Source organism: Colossoma macropomum, unplaced genomic scaffold (assembly GCF_904425465.1).
Source record: "Colossoma macropomum unplaced genomic scaffold, Colossoma_macropomum, whole genome shotgun sequence".
Lineage (NCBI taxonomy): Eukaryota > Metazoa > Chordata > Actinopteri > Characiformes > Serrasalmidae > Colossoma > Colossoma macropomum.
Window position 1 is genome coordinate 10,124,997 of NW_023494802.1, and position 27,841 is coordinate 10,152,837.

General features: G+C 40.3%; 1 protein-coding gene across 1 annotated transcript; it reads left to right on the plus strand.

Moving 5' to 3' along the window:
- The first annotated feature begins 225 nt into the window (after window positions 1-225).
- On the plus strand, window positions 226-26,226 carry zgc:198371 (uncharacterized protein LOC497072 homolog). Its single transcript, XM_036591515.1, has 4 exons — window positions 226-733; window positions 18,533-18,689; window positions 22,296-22,300; window positions 24,057-26,226. The coding sequence occupies exons 1-4, from the start codon at window positions 243-245 to the stop codon at window positions 25,051-25,053; spliced, it is 1,650 nt and encodes a 549-aa protein (XP_036447408.1). The 5' UTR covers window positions 226-242; the 3' UTR covers window positions 25,054-26,226.
- Window positions 26,227-27,841: the final 1,615 nt, after the last annotated feature.

Here is a 27,841-nt window from a genome sequence, read left to right on the forward strand (position 1 = left end):
CTTCGCCTCGTGGATAACGTGGATTCAGATGATGCTGGACCATTGCTAGCTCTCACAAGACCACTGACCAGAGACAGGATGCTTAGCAAGGAATAATGACCCCCGCCCCCACTCCCCCCTCCATCTCCGTACGCACAGACATACAATCCCCCCCCACCCTGCTCCATCCCTCCATCCCCTCCCTCCCTTTCTCCCATCCCTCTTTTCTACTCTCATTTTTCCCCTGCCCCACTACAACAAACATGGCCGCGAAATCGGACGGAATCGCCGCCGTGTCCGTGCTGCCCGAGAGTCCGGCACCGAGCCCCGCGGTGAAGCGCTACTCTCTGCCGGACTGCTGCTGGACTCTCGCCGCCCTGCTCGTCTTCTTCTCGGACGGCGCCTCGGACCTGTGGCTGGCCGCCGACTACTACCTCAGGCGGGACTACTGGTGGTTCGCGCTCACGCTCGTCTTCATCGTCGTGCCCTCCGTGGTGGTGCAGGCGCTCAGTTTCCGCTGGTTCGCATACGACTACGCCGAGGAGGATGGCGGCGGGGGCGGCGCAGCAGCGGCGGCGGCGGTGGTGGCCGCGGCCGGCGCGGAGAGCCACCTCCTGGGCGGCAAGGGCGCCGAGCAGCGCGGGGCTGGGGCTGCAGCCCGGAGCAGCGGCGGCGGAGGGAGGACGTGCTGCAGAGCCTGCGTGTGGCTCTTCCAGAGCCTAGTGCACATCCTGCAGCTGGCTCAGGTCTGGAGGTAGGAGAAGACAAAGTGTATGGGATTTTGTATTTAATGTGCAAACAGTCTTAGTCTGATGGGTTGATGTTGCATTACCTTGAATGGAAATGAGATGTGAAATTGTTCACTTTGAGGGCTGTTAAGGACCTGTTTATGATCTATTGCCTATATAATACATGATCTTGTGCTTTAGCACTCAGTGATGCGTTGATGTTGCATTAGCTTGAGTTGTAACTGTGATCTGCTACCTATACGCTATGCATTGATGTTGCATTACCTTTAGTTGTAGCTTACTGTGAGCTCAATCTTAGGGATGTTAGGCTACAGATTTGATGTAGATTCGCCAAAAGAGCAAATTCACTCCACAGTTTGGATACGTTTTCATTCTTCTCCCGCTTGCTCTTCTGACAGCTTTCTCTCTTTGGCAAAAGCAAGGAACACCCACTTGAAAGCACATACTGGCACTCACAGCCACAGAATGTTACTCAGAGCAAGTGCTTCAAAGGGCTGATGTTTCTGACACTGGGTTGGGTTAGGTTAACCTCTCTGGCTCGCCCAGTTGCTTCAATCCTGTGCCTTTATCATAGTTTATCCTGACAAAGAAAGAGCAATCGAATGCACAGTCTAGTATGTGTAATGCAAAAGCTTGTCATCCCTTTTTAGTACAATAACCAGCAGTCATTGCTTGAGTCCTGAAGACTCTCCTCTCCATTAGCATTGTCCAGCATTTCCTGTTGTCTCGTGCCAGTTCATCATCCGCTAGCCATGGAGCTTCCGGGCCCCTCCTACTCCTCCTCCTCCTCTTCCTCCTCTCACCAGCTTCTGGGTCAATAATCTCCCAGAGAGAATCGTCTACTCATCCACTCATTCAGGCTGTCAGCCAGGAATCGCCTTAAGCACACTCTAAAATCCCTTTGTCTTTTGAACAGTGCGAAAGACTCAGGCTCAGAGAACGGCCTGAAATTCTTTCCTCACTTCTGTAAATGATTGCTGAGTTTTTCAAACAAGGCATGAAGAAAACCGAGTCTGTTTCAAGCGTGCAACAGGAGCGCACTATGGCACACCCACTCATGTACTCAAGAAGCGATTGTGTCTCTCAGCGGTGCTCAAGTGGTGACAAAATTCTTCAGATGGCTTCAAGGTTGGTCAGACTGTTTGGAGCGGTGCTCACATTTTTCTTTCGTCTAACAACTCTAATAACTCCTCAGAGATAATGACCTAGGTTAGAACCCGCTGATTGGCAGATTCTTTGTTTTCTAACAAAGGAGTTCCCACTTGTATTCATTTCTGGATTTCATCACATAATAATATGCTCGTGATGTTCACCCCTGACCCATATAGCATAATGCCCTCTGAACTCTGTGGACCCCCCTCCCCCTCTCCTTTACTGTTTACATCACATATCTCATCTCTTTGCAGGAATTTTTGGTGATCTACTTGCAAAGCACCATCCTTTTAGCAGTGTCACAGAAGAACCCACTCGTTCCTTAAAGAAGTGCTTTTTCACAGTACCATCTATTGAAAGGTTCTTTACGAAAGAAAGTGGTTCTTCTATGGTTCACTCCAAAGAACCTTTTCTGGTTCTTGTGCATGCTTGGAGTTATTTTTACTTCACAATTAAGAAATCCTGTAGGACGAAACTCCTTTCTCATATAATGCACACAGTATAACTTACAACTTACGAGATGGTTGCATTATGAGTAAGAACAATGTAGAGTGATTGTGACTGACAGCATTGGCTGAAGGGCATAGCACTGGCCTTGTCAACCTGTGAGGGGTCTGACTGGTAGTGATGGGCTCAGGCTGCTATGTGTTTGGATTCTGTTGTTGGCTGCCCTGCAGGGTGAAGAAGGGTTAATGATGTTTACTGCTGGTGATAGCCTGCTATGGGTCTACCAGGCATGTCAGTCAAATTCAATCATCCCTCTGTCCTGAAAGACATATGGCTACACAATGCATCATGTCTTAATCAGTGTTGACATTGCAGAAAGCTACAGTATGGAAATGAGCTATCTAACCAATCATTTCATTTGTTCTTTGTGTGCTGTGAGTATCCTAGCCAACCTCAGACATTCCACATTAGTTTCTGTGGGTCTTTTGATGAGTTCCAGCCTTCGTGTGTTCTGACATGCGTTAAACTTTTTGTTCAAAATAATGCAGGCCAATGTTACATCATGCCAATTCAAGGGTTCACCAGTAATTTTAATATTAAACAAGGCATAATTTACTTGCAGAATGTAGCAGTGGCTATTTTGCCCGTATTATGTAGCCAGTGCTCTTTTAAGGCACTCATGTTTCGTCATAGCAGAGTACCTAAACATTAATATTAGGGATGCATGATGATGTCAGAATCATATCAGCATTGGCAGATAATCGTTCAAAGAAAAATCGGATAGATGATTAAATTGGGTTGATATTTCAACTCAATACTTGATGATGCGTTTATTGTACTGTGGAAGAGTATAGTGTTTAGATGAGGCTGAGCTACTGTGCTAGGAAGGACATTTCAGTCAAATGGTTCAAATAATATTCACATTCGTAAGCCATTACGGGCCGCCACACACCAGATGTATTGACTGGACTATATTAAACCAAGGGTATCAGTCTGTTTATCTTTAAAATAAACTCACAAATGCTAATTGTCTGTTTTCACCTCGACTAATGGTGGTTTCCTAGTCACATCATATTTCACCTTATACTTTTCAGCTTGAAAACAGGGAGTTAGTTATCTGCACTCTGTACTTTTTGCTGTGCGGCACTTCTTGTCCAGTGTGCGGTAGCATCTAGACGGCTGCAGTAGTCTTTCTATGTTTCCTTCTTTGGACTAGACAGAGTAAAACTGTTGACCAAAAATGTAAGACTTAGGCCCTTCAGAGGAGTATAGACATCAGACATCTCATGGATCTTAAATATGAGAGGGTGTCATGTAAGTAAGAAGCTAAATTGCCAGTCAAAATCTTAACTATTCACCTTTTTAAACTTTAATGACTATTTGAACATAGTAAAATACTGACTCATCTGTACTACTGTACTACACGCTTGTATTAAAATGAATTTTACTGAATTCATTTAAAACCCTTAACAAGTAAATGCTGTATTTCTCTGTACTGCTAATCCAGGTGGATTTAATTTAAGTTTCTACATAAGTAAATCAAGTGAATAAAGTGTAATTAAATAAATATATATGTACATATGAATAAATAAATAAATACATACATACATACATACATGCATACATACATACATACATACATACATACATACATACATACATGCATGCATGCATACATACATACATACATATATACAGTAATTCTGATTCTGAATGAGTATATTGGCCTCCGTATCTGCAGTGACACACATGTACATGAAAAATGTTGGATATCGACATCACCCCAGAAGTCCCATGTCAGAGCATCCCTAATAAATATACTGTAGCAGCTACTGTAGCATATTTCAGACAGTCATGCACTAATATTATTTTCAGGATTGTGCACATTTTTAAGTTAGACTATTCTAGAAGATTCATAAAACTTCATGGTTACAGTTGTACACTAGACCAAGGAATAGTAAAGACTGTGGATCTGTCTTATCTGACTGATACTTAATCCATTTAATAGGGTCAGTATTGGTTATAATACCAATCCAGTTGATCAAATCAGTGTATCACTAGTGGATACTAGTGGATAGAGAAAGAAAGAAAGTGAGTGAAAGCAAGAGAATCGTCTAAGGAGGTCAATGGGTTGTGTAATTTATAACTTTAGCCATGCTAAATTTGACCTAGTCATTCTTTTTCCCTAATGGACATCTATTGTTTGAGTAATTGCATCAGTGCCATATAAATATTTCTGAAGAAAGACATTAAAGCCAGTGTCTTCTAAAATGTTCCATCTCCCTCTCTCTCTCTCTCTCTCTCTCTCACACACACACACACACACACTCACACAAAGGGCTTAAACTTTACACCTCTGTTCTGCAGTGATCGCCCCAGTCCCAGTTTCCTCTTTGTGTCCTCCCTGTGATAAAGCTTCTTCCTACTGCTGCTGCGGCACGGCCCTCCGCTCTGGCACTCAGAATGAGACTTTGTTATAAATCTGGCGCACACAGCTCTCCCAGCACTCTGGCTTTGTTTGACTGGAATTATTGCTAATGCCATTAAAGCTGACACCGGCACTGGGCTCATCACAGCCCTGCATTAGAGGGATTACCGCTGTAGGTTTTATCTGCAGCGGTTAGCCCGAAACGGGAGACGGCTACGAGCCGCTACTTATATGAACAGGTGAGCAGGGATCAATGAAGTAGCTATGAGAATAAATTTGGCTTGACATATTGTCACATATATGTGAGGGAAACCTATGACACAGATGGTTGGTTTAAACTCAATAAACACTTGATCGTGAAAATAAAATCTGAAGTCACAGAGACGTTTTGATAATTTCCTTGAGTAGGCGTGTCGCAATTATTTAAAGCTACACTATTAACATTTTGGTGATTTGGAGACCTGTCTGGTAGAAATGTGTGGTGGGGTAGCCATTAATATCTTTGCAGAAGGAGTGTAACAGTAAAACATATCATATTGTGTGTTTCAATACAAGCCACTCAACTCAACACACGCAGATGTTGAATAATATATTCAACAAACCAGAGGAAATAAAACATGTACGGTATTCATAGAGCATATCATCACCTTAGCAGCCACTTGGGATTCCATAGCAATAGCGTGGCAACACCTAAGCAACCACCTGGGATACCATAGCCATGGCCTGGTAACACCTTAGCAACCACCTGTGAGACCATAGCAACAGCCTAGCAACACCTTAGCAACCACCTGTGATACCGTAGCAACAGCCTAGCAACACCTTAGCAAACTCCTGGAATTCCATAGCAATGGCCTGGCAACACCTTAGCAACCACCTGGGATACCATAGCAACAGCCTAGCAGCATCTTAGCAGTCACTTGGGATAAAATAGCAATGGCCTGACAACACCTTAGCAACCACCTGTGAGACCATAGCAACAGCCTAGCAACACCTTAGCAACCACCTGGGATACCATAGCAACAGCCCTAGCAACACCTTAGCAAACTCCTGGGATTCCATAGCAATGGCCTGGCAACACCTTAGCAACCACCTGGGATACCATAGCAACAGCCTAGCAACACCTTAGCAACCACCTGGGATTCCATAACAATGGCCTGGCAACACCTTAGCAACCTCCAGGGATTCCATAGTAATGGCCCGGCAACACCTTAGCAACCACCTGAGATAACATAGCAAGAGCCTAGCAACACCTTAGCAACCACCTGGGATAACATAGCAGCAGCCTTGCAGCACCTTAGCAATCACATTGGATACCATAGTAACAGCCTAGCAATATCTTAGCAGTCACTTGGGATAACATAGCAATGGCCTGACAACACCTTAGCCACCACCTGGGATACCATAGCAACAGCCTAGCAACACCTCAGCAACCACCTGAGATAACATAGCAACAGCCTAGCAACACCTTAGCAACCACCTGGGATAACATAGCAGCAGCCTTGCAGCACCTTAGCAATCACCTTGGATACAAAAGTAACAGCCTAGCAACACTGTAGCAACCACCTGAGATAGCATAGCAACACCTTAGCAACCACCTCAGATTTCACAGCAGTGACTTAAAATTAGCTCACAACACAGCAAATTACTTTGACTTTATGAGATTTGGCAGTAAACTGAGAGTTTAGAAGGCATAAACATTTTAATAAAAACATTTCAGTTTTTGGTTGTGTTTATGGAAATCATGGGCAAAGTTAAGCTTTGTGTATTTGCATTTAAAAACACTTAATTGAGATATTCTGTGCGTATACCGTGCAAAACATTGTGAGTAAATATATCCATTGAATTGTTTTTAGTGTATTTTAGTCTCAAAAAATACATATTTCTAGGTGTGGTAAAACTGAAAACCATTTTTCTTCATATGCAAATTTGCAATAAATGACTGGCTTCTTAGTCACTTTTATAGCTGTTATTTAAAAAAAAAGGACATCACTGTATTATAATTACGGTAAGTGTGCAGCACAAAAGATCCACATCACAGTAATCTTGTGGTCCAGGTGACTGTGAAGTCACAGTTTATAGTCGTTATCTTACTGTTAACATGGTTAAGCCAGTTTTGTACAGTAATTTTGCAGCAATTTTGTTTTACAGTATATGAATGAGAGGCAGCTTTATTAACATATATAACATATATGTTCGTCACTTTTTGACAGAATAATCTCTGAGTAAGCCAGGAAAAAAGTTAAGGTTAAATTAACTTTCTCCTGGTCCACTGGATGCTTTGATAGATGGTTTTCAATCCCATCTTCCCTCCAGCATTGGCTGAGAACCATTTAGGTCCATTCGCAACTACTGGAAGAGGAAAAACAAGCTTCAGGTTGGAGTTGGAGAGAGAAATAATGACTATGTGTCCTCTGGCAATCACTAAGGAGTCAGGTACCTGTCATAATAATTGACAAGCCAGGGGAAGACATAAAGATAACATCCTGAAGACTTTCGTTTGTTAGAGCGATTATATGCTCAGGCTCTCAAGTAGAAGGTTATAGCTCAAAAATGTTTAGATTTAGGCATTTATGCTTACATTGCATCTATATTTTATGGCCACAGCTCATGGGAATTGATAACTGAGGTCCCTGGAGTAAGTGGAGTGCACAAATCAGCTGCATTGCATGGGTAATTGGTGTTTTATGAAGCTGAATATTTAGCCTAGTCGTTTTTAAATAAAGCGAGCTTTTACTGAAATTTGTGGTTTGCAGCACTGGCACCATACAAGCGTGCTTAGAACCAAATTTCGCTCGCAATAGGACTATAAATAGATACATCACACAGAACACGCTCATTTCCAGTTGGGCTGCGATTCAGATGGACATTGTATTTATGTGTGTGGTGAGTATTTGTGTGGGAGTGTGAGAGGGAGGACGAAATGCACAAGAAACGTCTCATCTGCTGCGGTGTGATAATTTGGAGTCAGCGAAAGATTGATTCACCCCTGTGGATATCAAAGTTAAACTGGCCCGTGGGCGAACTATGCAAGCGATGCTCGCTATGTCTGCCGCAGCTGGGCCAGAAGCTTAAATCCTGTTTAAGACACATTCCAGGGAGAAGGATGCAGGGCAAAATAAAGTGCATTAATTCACAGGCCTGAGGATTAGCTGTGACAGGAGAATGAACCTAATAAGATTCGAGCTGTGGTTAATGTGTGTGAGGTAGGCAGGGGCAGGCTGCTGGCTGTGTGGGTGTCTGTGGGCTTTTGTTTGATCTCTGAGCATTTGCATAGATAAATGAAGTTATGGCTTAAGTGACAATCATTGATGGCTGCTGAAACAATTTGATGAAGCATGTGGTCTGTTATCCAGCTGCAGCGTTCTCCTTAAGGGTTAAAATGCCATTTCAGAAACTATATGCAGGCCTCGAGCTATTGATGGCCTCTATTTCCATACAATGTCAATATTTCATTGCTCCATTAACATGGAGTACGTTCATGTCATCTTGCTTTTTCGCTGGTGTTCTGTAATATATATGTATTTGCATTTGCTCTTATTCAGTTTAACACAAGTGGACATGATAACCTTTAAAACAAGTAGACTATAATGTGTGTAGTGCAGAAAATAGGGCTGAGTGATACAGACAAAACACTGTGATTACGTTGTTACATATTGCGATATGCTTTTCAACCAGGGTTAAACACACATAAAAATTTGAGCTGGCCTCTTAGGCCACCAAGCCAGTAAATCTTTTGGCCAAAATTAGGAATTTGTGGTTACAGTTGGTAAATTCAAACAAAATCTGATTTGATGCAATGTATTGTACTGTATCGTTCAATACGAGCCTGTCAATTCAATACACAAAGGCATTGGATAATACATTAAACAGACTGGTGACAATAAAGTACTCAGTTTAATACTAATTATTTGTATTAACCATGATAAAAATTAAGCCGTCAAGCCCACAATGAGGGCAGACCCTCATTCTCTGAAAACATCAGTACCTCTTTACCTCAAAATCAAGAGCAGGGAAGAAAAGCACACTCTTCATAAGCAAATATTAGCTCGGGGCTAATAAATTAGCCTTTGGCTAGCACATTATTAGAAAATTTCAGACACTTATTTTTGCTGTATCCAAAGATGCATTGTTTCAAAGCAAATTATGAATTTTGTGATTAGTTACATTCACAATGAAGAATTAATAAGAATTGACTATTTTAGAGATGAAACGATATTAAAATTTCATATCACGATTATCATGACCAAAATTATCATGATTATCGGTATTATCGCGATATTGTTCAAATGTGTTGAAAAGTAAAATAAATAAAAAAATAAATACTGATACACAGACTGAAACTCGTTTCACCAACTTTTATATTAACACAAATAGAATTGGCAGCAATATGCACTTTTTATTTGCATAAACATTTAAAAAATAAGGTCAATACATTTTTAGTATTACTTTTGTATTACTTACAATACTTGTAATACTCTGTAAACAAAAGAATAGCAAATGTATTATTACTGTTATTATTATTATTACTGTTATTATTATTATTATTATTAATAATAATAGTAATAATAATAATAATAATTACAATAACTAGGGATTTCCCTGCGTAGAGAATTAAATCTCGACCAACTCTGAGGTGGGTCTTAATGGAAAATTACTACTTCTAAGAAGTGCTGCACTCAGGGGGATTTCTGGCCGAACTGCAACTGCAGCATTATTGTGCCGTTGTGGCGCTGAACCCCTAATCAACACAGTGCACCAGGAAAAACAGCCAAAATCACAGAGGAATTGCGTGACCGCGCTGTGAGCTGCAGACAGTGTAGAACTCACAGTGCGTCTTCACCTGTTGAGCTGCTTCTCTAAAAGCATTTTAAAACTAAAACATAACTTAAAATTAACGCGCTTCTGAGCTGCGGCAGCAACACTCCTAAAGTTTAATCTCTGAAACTCTGCTTTTCCTAAAAGCGGCACACAGCGTTTAAGGTCCCGTCTCAAAGCACACTCTTCCCTATGTAGTGCACTTTGTGGATCATGAAATAGCAAATCCTTCACCCAAAGGGTGCATGAAATGTTCGAGTCAGTCATCTATAATCAACATTAACAACAGGCTACAAATTCCCTATTTAAAACTCAACTGCTTGTTAATGATGATCATGTTTGTTTGAACAGTAGCGCACTACGTAGGGGACATTGAGTGATTTGAGACAGTGTTGTTCTCCTCTCAGTAAACACTGCAAGCGAGACAAGAAAGGGGAGCTGTGCAGATTGAACTTTTGTAGCGTCTCGTTCCAGAGCTTGTGTGACTGTTAACTCAGAGCTCATTTTGGAGACTCCAGAGACTCTGCTCCACAGAAATGTGTGTTAAAAGCTTTAGTTTCGATTCACAGCTGATTCACCGATTGTTTTTTTGGGGGTTTTTTTGACGCTAAAAGCTTCATTTAACATTATTAACGAACCATAAGCAAAAGTTAAACCACACAAACCGTGACATTTCTTCTATTTCGAAGTCCCCACAGACTTCTCCGTTAAAGTTAACCTTGCATTCTTGCAGGTAGCGGGTGGTGGTCGCGAAGATGACTCGTAAGGTTTGATGTGTTGCCCCCTTTCGCCGCTATTTTATTTCGGCCTGTTCTGCAGACAGGCTGGTCATCTTCAATTAACTTTCCTTCTGCATCTTATAAAACCCAAAATATGACCAAACGTCAGACTTGGTCTTCTTAGAAGGCTGAAATATCTCTGAATCTCCGAGTTTTTCACACTGCGGTAATCGGCCGTGGTTTTAACGATACTTTAAAGTTCAAACGGTACTACTAACCATCGTTAATTTTACCGCGGTTTACCGTGAAACTGGTAACCGTTTCATCTCTACTTTATTTTGTGTACATGTATAAATGTGTGAAAATTCAACTGGTCTGGTAGTTTGTTAGAGGGGAAAAAAAAACACAAAAATATCTCCAGGGCGAGTGGCCACTGGCATGTGAAATGAGAGCTAAGTTCTTTACTGTTGTGTAAGATTGTTTTGAAGTAAGTACTGTATCACACTTATCTTACTTAATTGCACTATGGGTAGCCTGTCATTCCGACTTGCATTGTGTGGCACTGTGAACTAGCAGTGTGATACACTGGTTTAAAATTTTTTCTTGAGATATCTTGAGATAGTTTTATCATAACCTTTACAACAGTGTGCACAAACATACAACGTACATACAGAGTAAAACACGCTTAGCCTGTTCACATGAATGGCAGAGTCGGGCATGTTTCAGTCACGTTTCAAAAAGAAAACCTTCCACTGTGTAGTTAGTTGCAGTCTGAGCTAACATTAATCCAGTTTGTTATCAAGGGTGCAAACATTAGAGAGATATATGGAATGAACAGCTGGTCTCTTGGGGTCAGCTTTTAGCCTAGCATGGACAATAACCGATATGCCACACTGCCGTTTCCACTTACACCGCTTGCGCTGAATTTGGTCAGCTGCATCAGGCAACACCGCAGTTTCAAGGCCTCTTCACTGCTACCGATAGTGTGAATGACTTATACAGGGTTGGACGGCTGTAGACGTAAGCATGAGTGTATGCAACACACATAAAAATGCGCATAGGACATGAAAAAACCTAACATTTTTGCCAAGCCCAGAGAAGCTGCTGTTGGCTTACGTGTATGTGCTGTAGGTTTATGTGTGTATTGTTCACTTGTTCAATATTTTCTATTTACTTCAGTTGTGAAATATGATTTTTAGTAAAGTGAAGGGGCATTCGAGTGGTGAGCTACTATTAACTTACAAAAAACAGGTTTTTCTAAGTATCTAAAAGGGTTTTTTGAAAATCAGATATTTGGTAATGTTCTGTAGTGTTCATATATATATATTGAAACTGTCAGAAATTTGAATTATACCAGGATATAAGTCATCCATATCAGGCACTACTACTGTAAACACACACCATGTATGTGTGATGCATCCAGGACCTAGGGGAACATTGTTCCACTGTATACTTGCATGGTGGGGACGACAATAAAGTTCCACTTAATGTTGATCTTGGCCTGCATTATTTTGCCCAAATGGATTTACGTCTGTTGCATCACATCACCTTCACTTTTCAGGTCACTCGTCTGGAACATCTGACATTGGGATGGGATGCTCACAGTAACCAGTAAAAAATTATGATTAGTTAGAAAGCTAATTTGCATATTGTCTTTTCAGTATCAGTACTGAAAAGGTAAATATTTCAACAACGATCAAGAAATGACATACTGTGCAGCCATAGAAACGATATATTGTGTAGCCATAGAAACGATATATTGTGCAGCCATAGAAGAAAGTCTGTGGTGCCTCTAAGGCTGCTAGTGCAAGCAGAGCAGTAGTGCACATAGGATCCACTATATGTACTGTATGTAATGTAATGTGGGTCACAGTTGTAACATACAGTGGAGAACTATAAGTTAAGTAAATTCCTTTGATATTTTCCCTTTCATGTTGAAAGTTCAGCAGATGATGAGTGTACACTGTGCAGGAGACTTTTGACACCCTGTCAAGTCTTCACGTTGTTTCTGTCATGCTCTTTAAGGTATTCTCATTTACTTGATCTTAGCTGTCAGACCGCTGTCTGGATGAATTCTGAAGAAGATTCAACATGGTACTACATTTTGATCAGTTCTGGATGAAATGATCCAGAGAATTTGACACCTGCCACTCCCTCCAATTTACTGCCTGAACGTTCTGCCAGGCGGCGCGTGGCAGCGCGGTAACCGCAAGCATCCCTCCGCTGACTGAAATGCAGAGATGCGGATGGCCACGTTGGAGATCACGGCAGAACCTCAGGCAACAGAGGACTTAAGCAGAAGCCTGATTGCTGGTTTAAGCTCAGTGTAATACCCTTGATCCATATGCAATATCAGCTATACTAAAGAGAAAAAAGGGAAAGGAGAGCAAAAAAAAAGACAATCTCATTTAATTAGCTCCTCACTTTAATGACTATTACGTTTCATCCACGGCTCAGCTTGTTAAAGAAAGAAGCTGCCAACTGCTGGCACTGACACATTGTGGGCTTTGTTTTATGAGTCAGCAGAGACAGTCATGTTAATCAGAAAGTACAGTAAATCACACTACTTAAACCTGTATTGAAGTACAACTTGCAAGACCTTTTATAAATTTAAAGGGCTCTTATCCTGCACTTTTTTGGTGGTGTTTTATGGTGTTTATGTACCAAAAAAACAAAATAAATTTTTACATGACCGTTTTCTAATGCTTTGTCATTTAAGTTAGAAGTAAACAGGCTGTTTGTTACTGTGCCTTTAAGACTCCTATATTGCTGCAGTTGGAACAAAACCTCGTATCTCCAAAAAGGTAACTTTACAGGGCAAGAAAAACATGTTTAACTTTTAATGGAAGTAAATGGAGAAATATTTTTTTACAGGCAATTTTGGACCATTTCTGTTGGTCCGTTCATCATGAAATTTTGACACAACATAAAGGGCAACAGCTTTTTTCAAACTAGCCCAAAAATGAAAAATGCAGCGATTATGTAAATGTCCTCTGTTCTGATTGGCTGACCTCATTGGGATTCATTCAAAATGCAGTCCAGGCTGAAACACTCCTTATAACTTCAATGTGAGTACGTGGGCTGAACTACTTTAGACTATATAGTTGTATGTATGTAAATGAGTTGTTTTTTGTTATATTACAAATACACTGAATTGAAAATGGGCTGTTTCTGCAGCTTATTTTCCATATATGGACTGAAATGGAGTGGGGAGTGAATAATATATTTCAAAATTTTTACGCTGTACGTCTAACTCTTGTTTCAAAAAAGCAAGGAAAACTTTGTTTCCCATGATATGAACTCTTTAATGCCTACAGTAGCCTAAAGCAACGAATTCACAGTGCTTGTGTGCAGACAGCGTGAGACGAGCAAGAAAGTGAAAGAGGGAGAAAGTATGAGTAAGACAGACAGGCGGGAGGGAAAAGGCCCTGACAGTCTCTCAGCAGTGCTTCCACCGCCCCCAAGCTCACCTGCTGTCCACACACACCAGCACAGGGTCTCTTAGACACCTCAGTAGGGGAGCTGTTTGAAGCTGAATGAAGGCATTTAAACCTTAGAAGTCAAAAGTTTCTGCTTTTGTTTCGCTATACTGTTCAAATGTGATTATGTAATAGCCTGTTAAATCACATAGTAAGTCACAAACGGAGTTATATTTATATTTGATTTACGTTCTGTAACAACAGCTACAACTGTTGAATTTACTACTCATTTTTTTTTGCAACCACAAGAACAACATATTCTTTTTCTATTATGAACAAGTGCGGTATGGATTGAAAGTTTGTGATCCGCACTTCTGACTGAATTTCTCTGCTTGTTTTAAAGAGCTGTGAGTGAGAAATAACTAAGCAAAGTGAACCATTCTTTTATCACCAGCAGTAACTGTGATTTCTAAGGGTTACTCAGCTCATCCTTCTCTTCTCTTTTCTTCTCTTCTCTTCTCTTCTTTTCTCTTCTCATTTTCTCCTCTTCTCATTTTCTCCTCTTCTCATTTTTATTTCTTTTTTTTCTCTCTTCTCACCTTTATTCATTTTCTCTTCTGTTGTTTGGTATTTTCTCCTCCCCTTTCTCTCCTCTATTCTCGTCTTCTCTTTTCCTCTTTCTTCTATTCTTTCTTCTTGTTCTTTTCTTATCTCCTCTCTTTTCGCCTCTATTCCTTTTATCTTCTTTTTTGTCTTCACCTCCCTTCTCTGTTCTCTCCTCTATTCCTGTCTCTTGTTTTCTCCTCTTTACACATCTTTTCTTTTCTTTTGTCTTCTGTTAATCTATCTTAACTTATGTTCTTTCTACTTCTCTTCTTTTTTCTCTTTTCTCCTCTCTTCTTATCTCTTTTTATTGTCTTCTCTCCTATTTTCTCTCCTTTATTCTTGCATTCACTTCTCCTCTTTCCATATCTTTTCACTTCTCTTCTCTTCACTTCTCTTCTCTTCTCTTGTTCTCTCCGTTCTTTTTTCTTTCCACATCTTTTATTTTTTCTTGTTTTCTGTTAAATTATCTTCTTTTCTTGCCACTTCTCTTTTCCACATCTCTTCTTTTTTGTCTTCTATTAAATTATCTTTCTTTCTACTTCTCTCCTCTATTCATTTTCTCTTTGCTGTTTTCTTCCATTCTCCTCTTCTTTTCCCTTTTTTCTTGTCCCTTCTCCTCTTTTAATGCCTCTTCTCTTCTCTTCTCTTCTCTTCTCTTCTCTTCTCTTTCCACATCTCTTATTTTCTCTTGTCTTCTATTAATTTTCTTCTCTTCTCTTCTTTCTTTTCTCTTCTCTTCTCTTCTTTTTCCACATCTCTTATTTTCTCGTCTTCTATTAATTTTCTTCTCTTCTCTTTCCCTTCTTGTTTTTTTTTGTTTTTTTCTCTGTATCCTTTTTCATATTGGAAAGGATCTATATTGCTCCTTATTCCCTCAGTCCTCCCTCTATTGGACCACAGTCCCTGTGTGTCCTCATTGATGATGATAAGAGCAGTTATCAGTGTGATAGTTGGGGTGTAATTTGAGAGGCGAAATGGGTTGATCGGGTATCGACCAGACTTTTGTACACTGAAGGAACAGAGCCAGTCGATAGCGGAGGGCCTATTGGCTGGCCATGTTGTCTGAGTAATGGAGTAGCCTAATTGGTCGCGCTGATGATTGGCAAAGTGAGATGGTGCCCAATGGCAGCTGCAACCCAAAAATGAACTGCGGAGCAATCGGGTTAGTGAACCTGCTTCGACTGCTCAACAACACAATGGACAGAAATCAATAATCCCTGACAAACAGTGTAGAAGCTCTTAATCGGAGAGTCTGAGTGGAAAGATCCTCTCCACAGGAACCGTGTGCAATCCTCTGTGCGAAACAGAGGGCTGCCATATTATTGTCTCCAAATGCTTTTTGTTAAGTAAAGCAATAATGGGCCAAGCACGTCGGCCATAATGCTTGTCAGTTGTCACCATGGAGACTGTTGTTTTTGCCCGCTGTCAGTGGCTGTGTATGTAATGATCGGCTCCATACCCTGCACTAAGGAGCTGTCCTCCCACTCTGTTGGTTCTGGTGTCCCAGTTGAGTGGTCTACTCAACTAAAATATTTTTCAAATAGCCTGAGATTGGCATGGGTAATGCTTGGTTTTATCTGATAACAACCTGAATCCCAGAGGCATGAAAAAATTAGCCCTCGAAGGGGAGAGAAGGAGGTTTTTAGAGGCTCCATTGCTTCAGCAAGAACTTTCTTCTGCTCCGAACAAAAAGGGAAATTAGCGTCACTTGTCAAATGTGAGGTATTCATGCTGTCAGCTCTGGCACAGTGGCTGAGCGCTGCTTGATTGTCTTTTGAGGAGCTGCCTTTTCACTCGTGTTCATCACACAGGAAGCCAAGAGGAGGACGCCGAGCAATTTTATGGAAATCATCAACCGGAGGTGAATCATCGTGCCAATCTCCTGGCTTCCAGCCGGCACTCTTATTACACTTATTTTCTGTCAGAGAAGCTGACACATCATGGCACTTGCCTGCCGAGAGAGAAAAATTGAACTCAAGTGCATGAATGTTGAAAATGTCAGTGTAGTGAGGTCAATTTTTTCCCAGTTTGGACTGTGGTGAGGTATTTCTGCTTACCTTCCTAGACATTATCAACAAATCACTGTACCATTTAAAAGTTCAGAAGTTTATTTTACATAAAATGTATACATTGCAGATTTAAATCTTACGAACTAGTCTCTAAAACATATTTTTAGATGAATACTAAATAATAAACTGTAATTATCTGTTAATGGTCATTTAGATAGCTGTACTAGCTATGAGTAATAAAACAACCTTAAATTACTGCTAAGTAATAGCCTAAACTTAGCCTCACAGCAAGGAGGGCCTGGGTTCAATTCCCCGGCTGGGTAACCAGGGTCTTTTCTGTGTGGAGTATGTTCTCCCCGTCTCTGTGTGGGTTTCCTCCCATGGTTCACAGACATGCAATAAGGCCAATTGGAGACACTAAACTGCCCCTAGGTATGAATATGTCTGCCCTTTGATGGAATGGCGACCTGTCCAGGGTGTTTCCTGCCTTCTGCCCAATGAGTGCTGGGATAGGCTCCAGCACCTGCCGCAACCCCGGAGGATAAGTGGCTTAGAAGATTAATAAATGAATAACCATTACTCTCATAAACGCTTAAATTTATGTAATAGTTATGTCACATGTTAGCCCAAGTTAGGGTATGTGTTGCATACCTGTATATACCTGATGCATACCTGTCAAAGTAAAACATAGTGGGATAATTAAGCCTATGGGTGAACCACAGCTGTTCCGAATTCACCTGAGAACCAATCGTATCACTGTTATATTGTGTAGTGATGGGATGGAAGCTTTTCTGCACTAGTAGGTTATGGCATTATCAGGATGTCTGCTATTTCCACAAGGAACCTCATAGTTATATAAAATAAAATGTTTTGAAACTGCGGAGGTCTGGATCCCGGTGTCCTTGTGCTAGTTACGGCCATGATTAAGGTCTAGACCTGTTATATTTTGTCCAAGAACACCAGCATATCCACTTTTTCTTGCATCAGACTCAAGCACTGAACATAGTGCCTAGCTGCTGTGCCTAGCTGCCATTTAGTTAAGGTTGTGTCGTCATGCACGCATCGTGTGGGTGTTGAGTTGTTTAGTCTAACTCATCTACAGACAGTTCACTCGGTGTTATTGAAAAAAACTCTTGCCATTTAAAAAGTGCACTCTCAGATTGGAATTTCATTATGAAAGTGATTAATCTTCAAACAGATATTTTATTTTGTTTTGATACTAAAAAAAAGTTATTTTAGGGTTTTGTACAGAAGTTTATATTGTGCTGCATCTAAGGCTCAAAAAAGTCCTGTCTGTGTAGCATACTATTATAGAGATCACTTAGGAGCGAGGGGAGCATCATCATTAAAAGTGCTGAAACTGGGGCGGCCTGTCCTCCCCTTGCCCCGCGTGCTCTGGCATCCATACAGCCTAATGTGAGAAGACATTAGTGTGTGTCGTAAGACGTGCCCGAAGCCCCGACGGGGCCGCTGAGGACAAAATGTACATGATAGGTTGGAGCACACTCGAGTTCACTGGCATTCTGCCTAAGCAAGGTGTACTGATTATTCCAGGTGGTTGCAGCCACAGAAGAGGTTCCTTAGCCGTAGGACGGCCTGCTCTCTGTAGGTTAGCAATCATCAGAAGGCTATAGGATTTACCTGATCCAAAACATGAATGTTGCTTTTGTAATTTAGAAAAGGGCTGTCACTATCACTTATATTAATAAGCGAGTAATGTAGTGATTATTTTAATGATGCCAGCTCCCTTTTGGATTTTGTGAAACATTCTTGTTGATTGAGCCAATCAAAATAGTCCAAAATGACTTGCAATAAAATCTTTTTACATTAACTTCTGTTAAAGGTTAAGATTTTTTTTTCTTCTTCTTCTGTGAAGATACCATTTTCAGATACATAATTTGGTCCCCAGAGATGATATATAAAAACACTAATTAGCAAAAACATGTACACACGCATACATTTTGTTTCTTCCTCTAAGAGAAAACAGTAGGAGAACTTCTTTATCATGCAAGTTGCCAACTAATCACTGCAGATTCACTGCTGATTGTTCTTTTTTTAATTGAGTTTAATTGATCAATGTTGACAGTCCTCATTGATTTACTGACAACCATCTGATTCTAAAGCATCTCAGAATTTACTCTTTCTCTCACTCTAATCTTCTTAACTACTTCCTTCTGCGTTTGTTCCCCGGCTTCTTGGGGTGACTCAGGTACGTCCATGCCCTGTATCTGGGGGTGCAGAGCCGATGGCGAGGGGACCATTCCTACTGGCGCATGATGTTTGAAAGTGCGGACATTAGCATGCTAAGGCTTTTGGAAACCTTCCTGAAGAGTGCTCCTCAACTCGTCCTGCAGCTCAGCATCATCGTCCAGACGAGCCAAGTACTCCCTTTACAAGGTCAGTTACTATAACAATACATTTACAAAAGGGGTGTAAAAATCCAATACTGGGTATCGTTATCAGGCCAGTATAAGCAGAAAATGCTTTATCTGTTATCGGAAGGAAAAATAAATGAATCCTAACCAGTGATTTTTTTTGTAAAAAAACTAGCATTACTGAGACAGGAGAAAAAACATACTGAAATATGGTGTCTGTGCGCTGCTGTGTGTCTCCCTGTAAGGCCTGAAATAACCATTAAAAAGTCAGAGATGCTGGGTCGGATTTCACAGGAGTTTTTCAGGCCACACACACAGACTCAAAAATGAGGTCTCTGAGTTTATGACTCAAATGCAAAATCAACATTATACAGATAGGGATATGATGGCACGTCCTTCATCACGTTTTGACTAAGTTCTCTTTGAAGGCTTTTTTAACACGCTTGCAGTCATTAGAGTCATCTGCCCCCAAAAGTCGTCTGAATCACAAACAGTATTACAGAATGTTCACTCAGACCTTGCATGTAATTACAAATTTCCACCAGAGAGGTCTCCGAATCCCAGATTTTAAATAAAAAATATCAGTATTAGTATCAGCAGTTGCTCAAGGTTTTATTATCGGAAAAGAAAAAGCAGTATAAGTGTATTCATTGATCATGAAGTGTGGATCTGAAGATTACAGTTCAACTGCATTTTTGAAATGTTATAATTATAGTTCATTATACTAATATTCAATTAAGTGTGCACTTATGTTTTCAGGCTATTTTCAAAAGTAAAAAAATATTAGTTATTAGTCTTTATATTACACTACAGTGTAATTAGGTGGTGAAATTTGAGATTTTGTGATGCATTGATGCATTGATTATTATAGGGTTCCCAACAACTGTATTCACTGTGAGGAAATGTTTTGCACGATGAAAGGGCAGAAAGCCACAAATTAACTGTAGAAGTGTAGAACTATATTACTATCGCTGATAAATGTGAATAGTAAAATATTGTTTTATCAATATGTGAGGAAAAATACATGTGAAACCTCTTCTTATTGATAACGTGTCAATGAGTGCGATTAATGGCATGCAGGTCTACATTTTTGTTCAGCAGTGCCGGTCACAGATTGCTCAGTCTGTCTGGCTGCATGCTCTTTGGTGTGATTGCTAGATTGTATCTGGTTAGTATTCATTGCCACAGTGGGACTCATTTAGAAACTTAGCCTCACTTAGCATTCATTAATGAACAGATCCGCCATGAGTTACACAGCATGGCACTACGCAGTGGTTCATTTTCAGTCCAACTGCAAATTAGCTGGAGTGAGAAATCAGCAGCTGATTATAGAGCACAGGGTATATGGGTTATATGGCCTCAAGAGTGAGTAGCCTGCTTAATGCTGACCTTTTTGCTGTCTTAAAAGACTAGATAGATGTTCGGTGCCAATACCACATTTCACAGTACTGACAAGGGATCAGGGCATGTAATTAAATGGAATTAAATATAATATAAAAGGGAAAAAACTGTTCTTTGATACACACTTGATCCCGACGTCATGTGCACAAATAATTTCAGATACACCGATTTTTTAGAAATAAGTCATTAGTGTAGCCTGATTAAGAAAATCTTTACACATATATGAGTTTGGTTACAGCTTTTCTGTGTTCAGTAAGAGGGGATTCCAGTAAAGGTTAGAAGTAGAGATGGCATATTGGTATCGCTGGAAATCTGTATCGGGTTGATACCAGCTGAAAATGTAACAAATCTACCCTGAAATAGCATAAATTCACATTTTGTGCTCATGTTGTTAGCTGTGTTCCTTCTTCGTAGATTGTATATAGGATAATAAATGTGTTATTGTTAATTATACAACAGTTAGTTGTACAACACAGTCTGATTGGTTGAGATGTGTTCTACTCATGCTTCTTGTAATTAAAGCTGCATTATCTTTTTTGTCAAAATTGAAAGAAGTAGCTTTTCCGAGTCAGGAGAAAAAAAGAGGTTAAAATATGGCGTGTGCGCTGCTGTGAGTCGCCCTGTTAAGAAAATGCTGGATTGGAAATCACAGGTTAAAAAAAGAATAATTAACAAATAAATAACAAAATAACAAAGCTATCCTGAAACAGCACATTTTGTAATGTCATGTTATTAGCTGTGTATTTCTTCTTCACATATTGTATGCAAGATAATAAATGTATTATTGTTATTGTTAATTATACAGAAGTTAGTTCTGACAACATAATGTGATTGGTTGAGAAGTTTTTGCTGTTAGTTTCACAATAATTCTGTCATTCCACTGAGCACTGGTTGCTAATGCCTCACTTTCCACTGCAGGTAACCATTACTATGTTTCTACTTGACTTTAGCATAAAACAGAAAATGGAGATTTCAGGTAACTTCTGTACGATAATATTTGACCCATTATGTCAGATTCTGAAGTAGAGTGTGACAGCAGGCCTACATAAAATTCCAGCCTGTCGTTGCCCCTAAACAAGCTTTGCAGTCAGCAGGTGGGACGGCAAAATAACCAAATGGAATTAGCAAAAAAAAAATAATGACAGAATACAATTCAGCAAACGAGACAGGAAGTGAAATGCTTTATGGACTGGCTGAAAACAATCTGTAATGCAAAAGGCTACTACTTTTTTGGCAGAAGGAGTTGCTAATATTAAAGCACATTTGAATCAGTACTCAGGCCATTACTTTTTTCTTTATTTTGTAGGACTGTTGTACAAAGCAACAGGACACTCGAGGTCGTGTTTTATCATGAATAACTATGTGTACACCCTGTGGCCAAACCACAGCCATATTATTTGTGATAACACCCTTTTTCATTTCCTATTGCTTAAATAACCCTTTCAAGGATATTTAATTGTGTTCTGTGATGCTAAGATTCCACTCATCCCATATATTAACTAATTAAAACTGTACTATGTGAGGTTTTGTTTATTAAAATTTGTTGAAGTAGCTTTACTGAGTCAGGAGGAAAAATACCAAAACATGGTGTGCATGTGCTGCAAGTCACCCTGTATAGCTTGAAATAGTAATTAAAAAATTAACATTCATTGGAAAGTCATTGGGTCGGATTTTGTTGGAGTTTTTTGGATCACATTATATCCATTTATATATTAACGTCGCACGCACAGACTCAAAAAGAAGGTCCAGCTCCATAGTTTGGGTTTTAAATGCTAAATCAACATTATACTGATGAAGATATGATTACAGTAGTAGATAATTCACGCCTTGGTAGACACACAATTCACCAAGTCTTTGTTTCATCAAGGTTTCTGGGTTCTTGTTGAGTTCTAATTCAGTGCACTTGAAAACATCAGATTCATCTGCTTGGGGAAGGGGTCCAAAGCACAACCCACCCTACAAAATATTCTTCCGCATGTTGAATGTAATTACACATTTTCACCTGAGAGGTCTCCAAATCCCCAAATCTTACAAGGTTTAACTTTAAGGTGAATTAAACTGCTGATGATTCCAATGAAATACTGTGCTGTTTTGCTTTGGCATCAGTCCTGTCATGTTAACCAGCTACACGCTCAGCAGGTGAGTTTGATGTCAAACAGGAAACTGTGAAACAGAGGAATACCCAGAGCTGGAAAGGTCCAGTGTGCAGTCCAATGTCTTTCTTTCTGTTTATATTATTTGGCAAGAAACATAGAGAGTTTATGTATTCATTTGGCATGAATCAGGTTTCGTTCAGCAAAGCATTTAGACATCATGTCCACAAACACATCTCTGTAAGGAAGCTACAAAACATAATTAATGCTTTCAGCTGTCGCCCTGAGATGAGAGCATACATCTTATATTTTAAATTTTGAGTTAGCAGTGCAGCTCTGTTGACGCTTCTTGTACTGTGAAGATTACTCAGTGACATGTTGCACTGAGAATGCAATGAGAGTGATGCTGCACTCAGGGCTAATTCAGAAATTCAAAGCGGTTGAAGGGAGCTGTAGAGTTGACTGATGCTCGTGTCTGGGGCATTCATTAGCAAAGTCCCTTAGTTCTGCTTCTCTTCACCAAATGGGTGAGCTGATGAGCTGCCAGATAGTGATCAAATATTTATGACAGCTCTCCACAGCACTCAAACACAGCCTCTCTTATTTTTCTATGGGTGCATGTGTTTTATACTTAATATTGATTGCTTCCTCTCATTCGATTAAGTGTAGATCATTACTGACACTAACCAGTAGTCACAAGAACAAATCCATATTCTACTGTCCATAGACACAAATTTTTATTTCTGACATTTATTACCCTGCACTGATGTGTGATGGTAAAATGAGTTTTTCCAGATAGTTTCATTGGTTTTCAGTGATCACTGATGCTGCTGCCTCATACTGCCTGTCTATAATGCGTTAATTAAAGAAATATTCCAACATTTTACGTCTAGTCTCCATCTGCCACATCTATAGCAATCACTCGATTACTATGGACAACGATTTTTAAGCACGCGTAATAGAAGCCAATGGCCAGTTACTGAATTCTGCTGGTTTCTGCACAACACATTTTTGTAGGACACTTTCATGTTTTCCAGAGGGAAGAACTTGTGGTAAAACAGTACTGTGGAAAAGTTAAATACTATCAGTCATTTATTACTTTCCACTCAGATGGCCATTAAATATAAGTTATTCATTTTCAGCATCAGAAAAAAAGCAATAAACACATTTATTACACCCTACACCTTACTACACCCTTTATTACAGCTTCCATTCTTTTAAGAAGACTTGCTTTCAGTTTTTGATAGAAATCTTCAATTCAGTCTTAGAAGTTGGTTGCATTTTCTGCTTCTAAGGTAGGGGTCACGTTTTGCCTGTATCTTTTAATCATTTTTTGAACTCTAGGTTTGGAAGCGCCTTCTTTTTTACTTTTTTGTCCTTTGACCTGCCCCTTCCTTATGAAGTGGATTATCTTAAATCTGTTCTCTTCATAAATATCCCCTGAAAAATGAATAACTTGTTCTTAATGGCCATTTTGACTGGAAATTGAATAAATGAATGGTGGTCTCTGACTTTTGCACAGTACTGTATGTTACCAGCTTAGTGTTATGGGATGGGTTTTGAAAGGCTTTGCCTGAAAGGGGAAAAGGAAATGTAAAGGGAAATCTTAAAAAAGGGAAAATAGCTGTTTTTTTTTTACTGTGCCGCTTCAGCATTTGAAAGTTGTTTCTAAGAATGGCTTTGGTAAGACATTCTCTCAAGTCAGTTCCTTCCTAGGACCTGTATTGTTGGACTATTGGCATATATGAATCGTTTCATCAAAAAATTCAGTCACTGCCATTGGAATTATCACTGTTGTCCATGGTAATCGACCAGATTAGGCTGAAAACACTATAATATTTCTTTAAAACACCTCAAACCTCAGTCCTTCCTTATGTCCTGCCCTCTTTGCAGGCCTCTCTGCTTCTGCCTCCTTGGTGTCTCTGGCCTGGATGGTGGCGTCCTACCAGAAGGCTCTGCGGGACTCCCGTGACGACAAGCTGCCAATGTCTTATAAAGCGGTGGTGGTCCAGATGTTGTGGCACCTGTTCACGGTGGGGGCACGCGCCATGGCCTTCGCACTGTTTGTCTCCATCTTCCAGCTTTACTTCGGCATCTTCATCGTGGCTCACTGGTGCGCCATGACCTTCTGGATCATCCAGGGTGAGACAGACTTCTGCATGTCCAAGTGGGAGGAGATCATCTACAACATGATGGTGGGCATTGTGTACGTGTTCTGCTGGTTCAGTGTGCGCGAGGGGCCCACGCGGTGCCGGCTGCTGCTCTATAGCCTCATAGTGCTGGCGGAGAATGTTGCCCTCACCGCAGCTTGGTATCTTTACCGAGGGCCCCGGACCTCCGACTTCTACGCTGTGGTGGTGGTGTGCGTGGTGGCTTGCAGCTACGCCCTGGGCACATTCTTCATGTTTGTGTATTACTGTCTACTGCACCCGGACGGTCCTGTATCGGCTGGCAACTTGGGATGTTGTTTGGAGGAGGCCAGGGCCGTTTCAGAGCCTTGTCCTTCGTCAGCATTCTCCGCCCCTCCTCCAGACGTGGTCAGCAGCCCCCCCAGGACGTTGCAGAGGACTAAAGGAGGAGCAGAGCAGGAAGCAGGAGGGGAGGGCGCTGATGTATTTCAGGTGCGCCCTCCTGCTGGTTTAAGGACCCCCGCACCCCGCCTCACTCCAAAGACAGAGGGGCCGGTCATTCGCATTGACCTGCCTAGGAAGCAGTACCCTGCCTGGGATGCTCACTTCATCGACCGCAGGCTGCGCAAGACCATCTTAGTCCTAGAAGCTGCGTCCCCGGTCACCCCCAGGATCCAGTACCGCTGCCTAGGCACACCGAAGGAGGTGATGGAGTACGAGACGACGGTGTGAACCCACCAGACGCTTTTCTGCAAGTTTGGCCGCCTGCCAAACTCTCGTACTCCAAATGCAAGGTGCAGCCGCGACAGCGTGCGGAGCGAAGCCCTCCTGGCTTAATTTGGCGGAGCTGACGCTGGCCTGTGGCAGGGAGAGAAAAAGAGACAGAACAAGCAGTGCTAGCCAAGTGTCTGAATGGCATGACCTCTTTCTTTGATCCGTTCCATCTGTAGAAGTATCTGTTGTAGTATTCTGAGGGCTCTTTGGTGGTGACACCCACCATTGAATTATCACAGGTTACTGGATCAGAGGAGGAAGTGGTCAGAAGTCAGATTTCAGGTCATTTCGAGCAAGTCCTGCCGATATATGAGAGAAGTAAGGTAACAAAGATAAGAGGATACTACAAGGGATATGGTATATATTGCAATGATGGTGCTTTAAAATGTCTTCATAAAGAAAACCACTTTACTTGGATGTTAATAAGCCCTTATGGCAGCTGTTCTGAACAGCAGTTATTTGCCTGATGCTGAGCTCCAGTTGGTAGTTATATATGGAGTCTGAGATGTCATAGCTTTTAGGTAAGGTTCAGTGTATGAATAGTTTCATTCAAGGCCTTAATCAGCCCATGTAGGAAAGTCATGCAGCATTTAGAAAAAAAGGACCAAAAAAACAAGAAAACAACACAAAAAACAGATTTTTTGTCTCAAGGATAGACCATCCTTATCTGACTGACCCAAGACATTCCTTTGAAATGAAAGTGATTACAAGGGTACTTCTGCTGTCTTTCACAGATGATGTCTAAAAGATAACAGGGCTCAGATGTTTAAATTTCTAGCTGGTCTTTAGTGCATCTGCGATGATACTTCAGTGTATGTTTACATGTTTCTAAGTAATCCTCTTTTTTATGATTAAGAACAAAGTTCACATCATGGTTCCATGGTCATGAAGATTGGATCAACCTGTGCAATAAAAACAGAAATGCTTGGATTGTAAATCTCCAATTTGAAGTGTTTTTGGTCACAAGCATACAGTACTGTGCAAAAGTCTTATGGCATCTGAGAAAATGATATGGAAAGTCCATTTATCTGGGCAGTCAGTGCTTATTTGTTTGAACGATAGTATTGAATACAAACAAATTAACAAAAATCATACAGTTGTGATTTTAAAGCACTGTGCATAAGTTAGAGACCACCCTTCATTTATTTAAGTTCCATTCAAAATAGCCATTAAGTACAAATTCATTTTACAATGTTACCCAAACAGGTATAGTCTCAACCACTAAATATAATATCAGTATTGTGTCCACTCCTGGCTTTATTACATCTTCCATTCTTTCCGAATTGCTTTTGGTTTTTGGTGACAGGTTTGGTGGTCCACCAGGTCGTGCATCAATTTTAGGGGTCCAATTTTCTCTGTATCTTTTAAGATTTTTTTTAAAATCTAGTTTTGGAAAGTCTTGTTTTTTCACTTATTTTCCTTTGACTTTTGCAGGCGCATTGATGTATGTGTAATTACCTCACTAATATCTCCTGAGAAATGGATAACTTGTACTTAATGACTGTTTTGACTGGATATTCAATAAATAAAGGGTGATCTCTGACTTTTCAAAGAAACTCAGTATTTACAGTTATCATCTAATACCTAGTTTAGCTAATCAAAAAGTGAAACACTTTTGAAAACAAGGAAGTCTTGTTACTTTTTAATGCATTTATGTATTCATTGTAATGTTCTATAGTGTTTTTATAAGCATAAACACAATGAGATAAATTGATTTAAACAATAAGCTAATAAGACTTTTGTTACAGTACTGTAATAATACATTTTGCTGTATCATTTCACTTGTTAGATTCATTCCACTCAGTGCCCTGAAATGGATTGTGCAACTCTCCACGTTTGTGGTGCGTAATATTGTGCCTCATTCACCTTCAAATTTTTTCTTAAATTTGTTCTTGAGAAAGGTCCTAAGAAGAAGTCTACATCACATTCATAACATGCTCTTATTTTCCACACTTTTGTCAATCCCAAATAAGATAAGTGGATTTTAAGAAGACATTTCTTCTTAAGAATGGTTGGTGAATGAGGCCCATTGTCCTTTACATGCCACCTCTAAATGGATTGTCTCACACCTCTCTGTGTGACACCAACACACACAATCAACTGAATGACAACTGTATCTCAAGTTCCTTCTGTAAGTACATAAGTAATGTATTCAAGCTCTTTCTTGTAAGGATGAAACAAAGTGAAAAATTTGACGATAAATAATCAAAAGAGATTTAGGAGATCATACATAAAATGCATTTGTGCACAGCAAGGCTGAGGAGCTAGTGGCTAGAAAGGCCACTCATGTCTCTATTTAGCTTAAAAGAAGGTTTCACCAAAAGTTCAAATGTATACAGTTTCCCCCTTTATCCCAAACATCAAACTACCAAGAATTTTTAAAAAGTTAGCTTTTTTAGCTTTTCAGTGGAGCTAGAAGGCTAGTATAATAGAAGTTCACATCATGAGACTTCAAGGCTAATGTAGTTTACTAACATTAGAAGTCAATAGTCATCAAAATCTTTTTCATGAATACACCCCCAAAATTTCTCTAAACCTTCTCAAACTGCATCTAGGCATTGTCTAAGGTTTTGCAGACTTGCCAATGTAGTTTAAAGCACAGGAGACTTTGAGCTATAAAATAAAAAAAAAGACTTCACTGTGTAGCTGAGCGCTGCGGGCAGCATTATAGACAACTAGGGCGTTTTGTCATATTCTGCCTCCCCTTTTGCAGTTTCTGTTGTCTAACTAAATATACAACTTTAAT

Coding starts and splice junctions, on each gene's coding strand:
- zgc:198371 (XM_036591515.1), top strand. CDS start 243: ATGGCCGCGAAATCGGACGGAATCGCCGCCGTGTCCGTGCTGCCCGAG. Junction 734..18,532: donor CAGCTGGCTCAGGTCTGGAG/GTAGGAGAAGAC, acceptor GGGGTGACTCAG/GTACGTCCATGCCCTGTATC.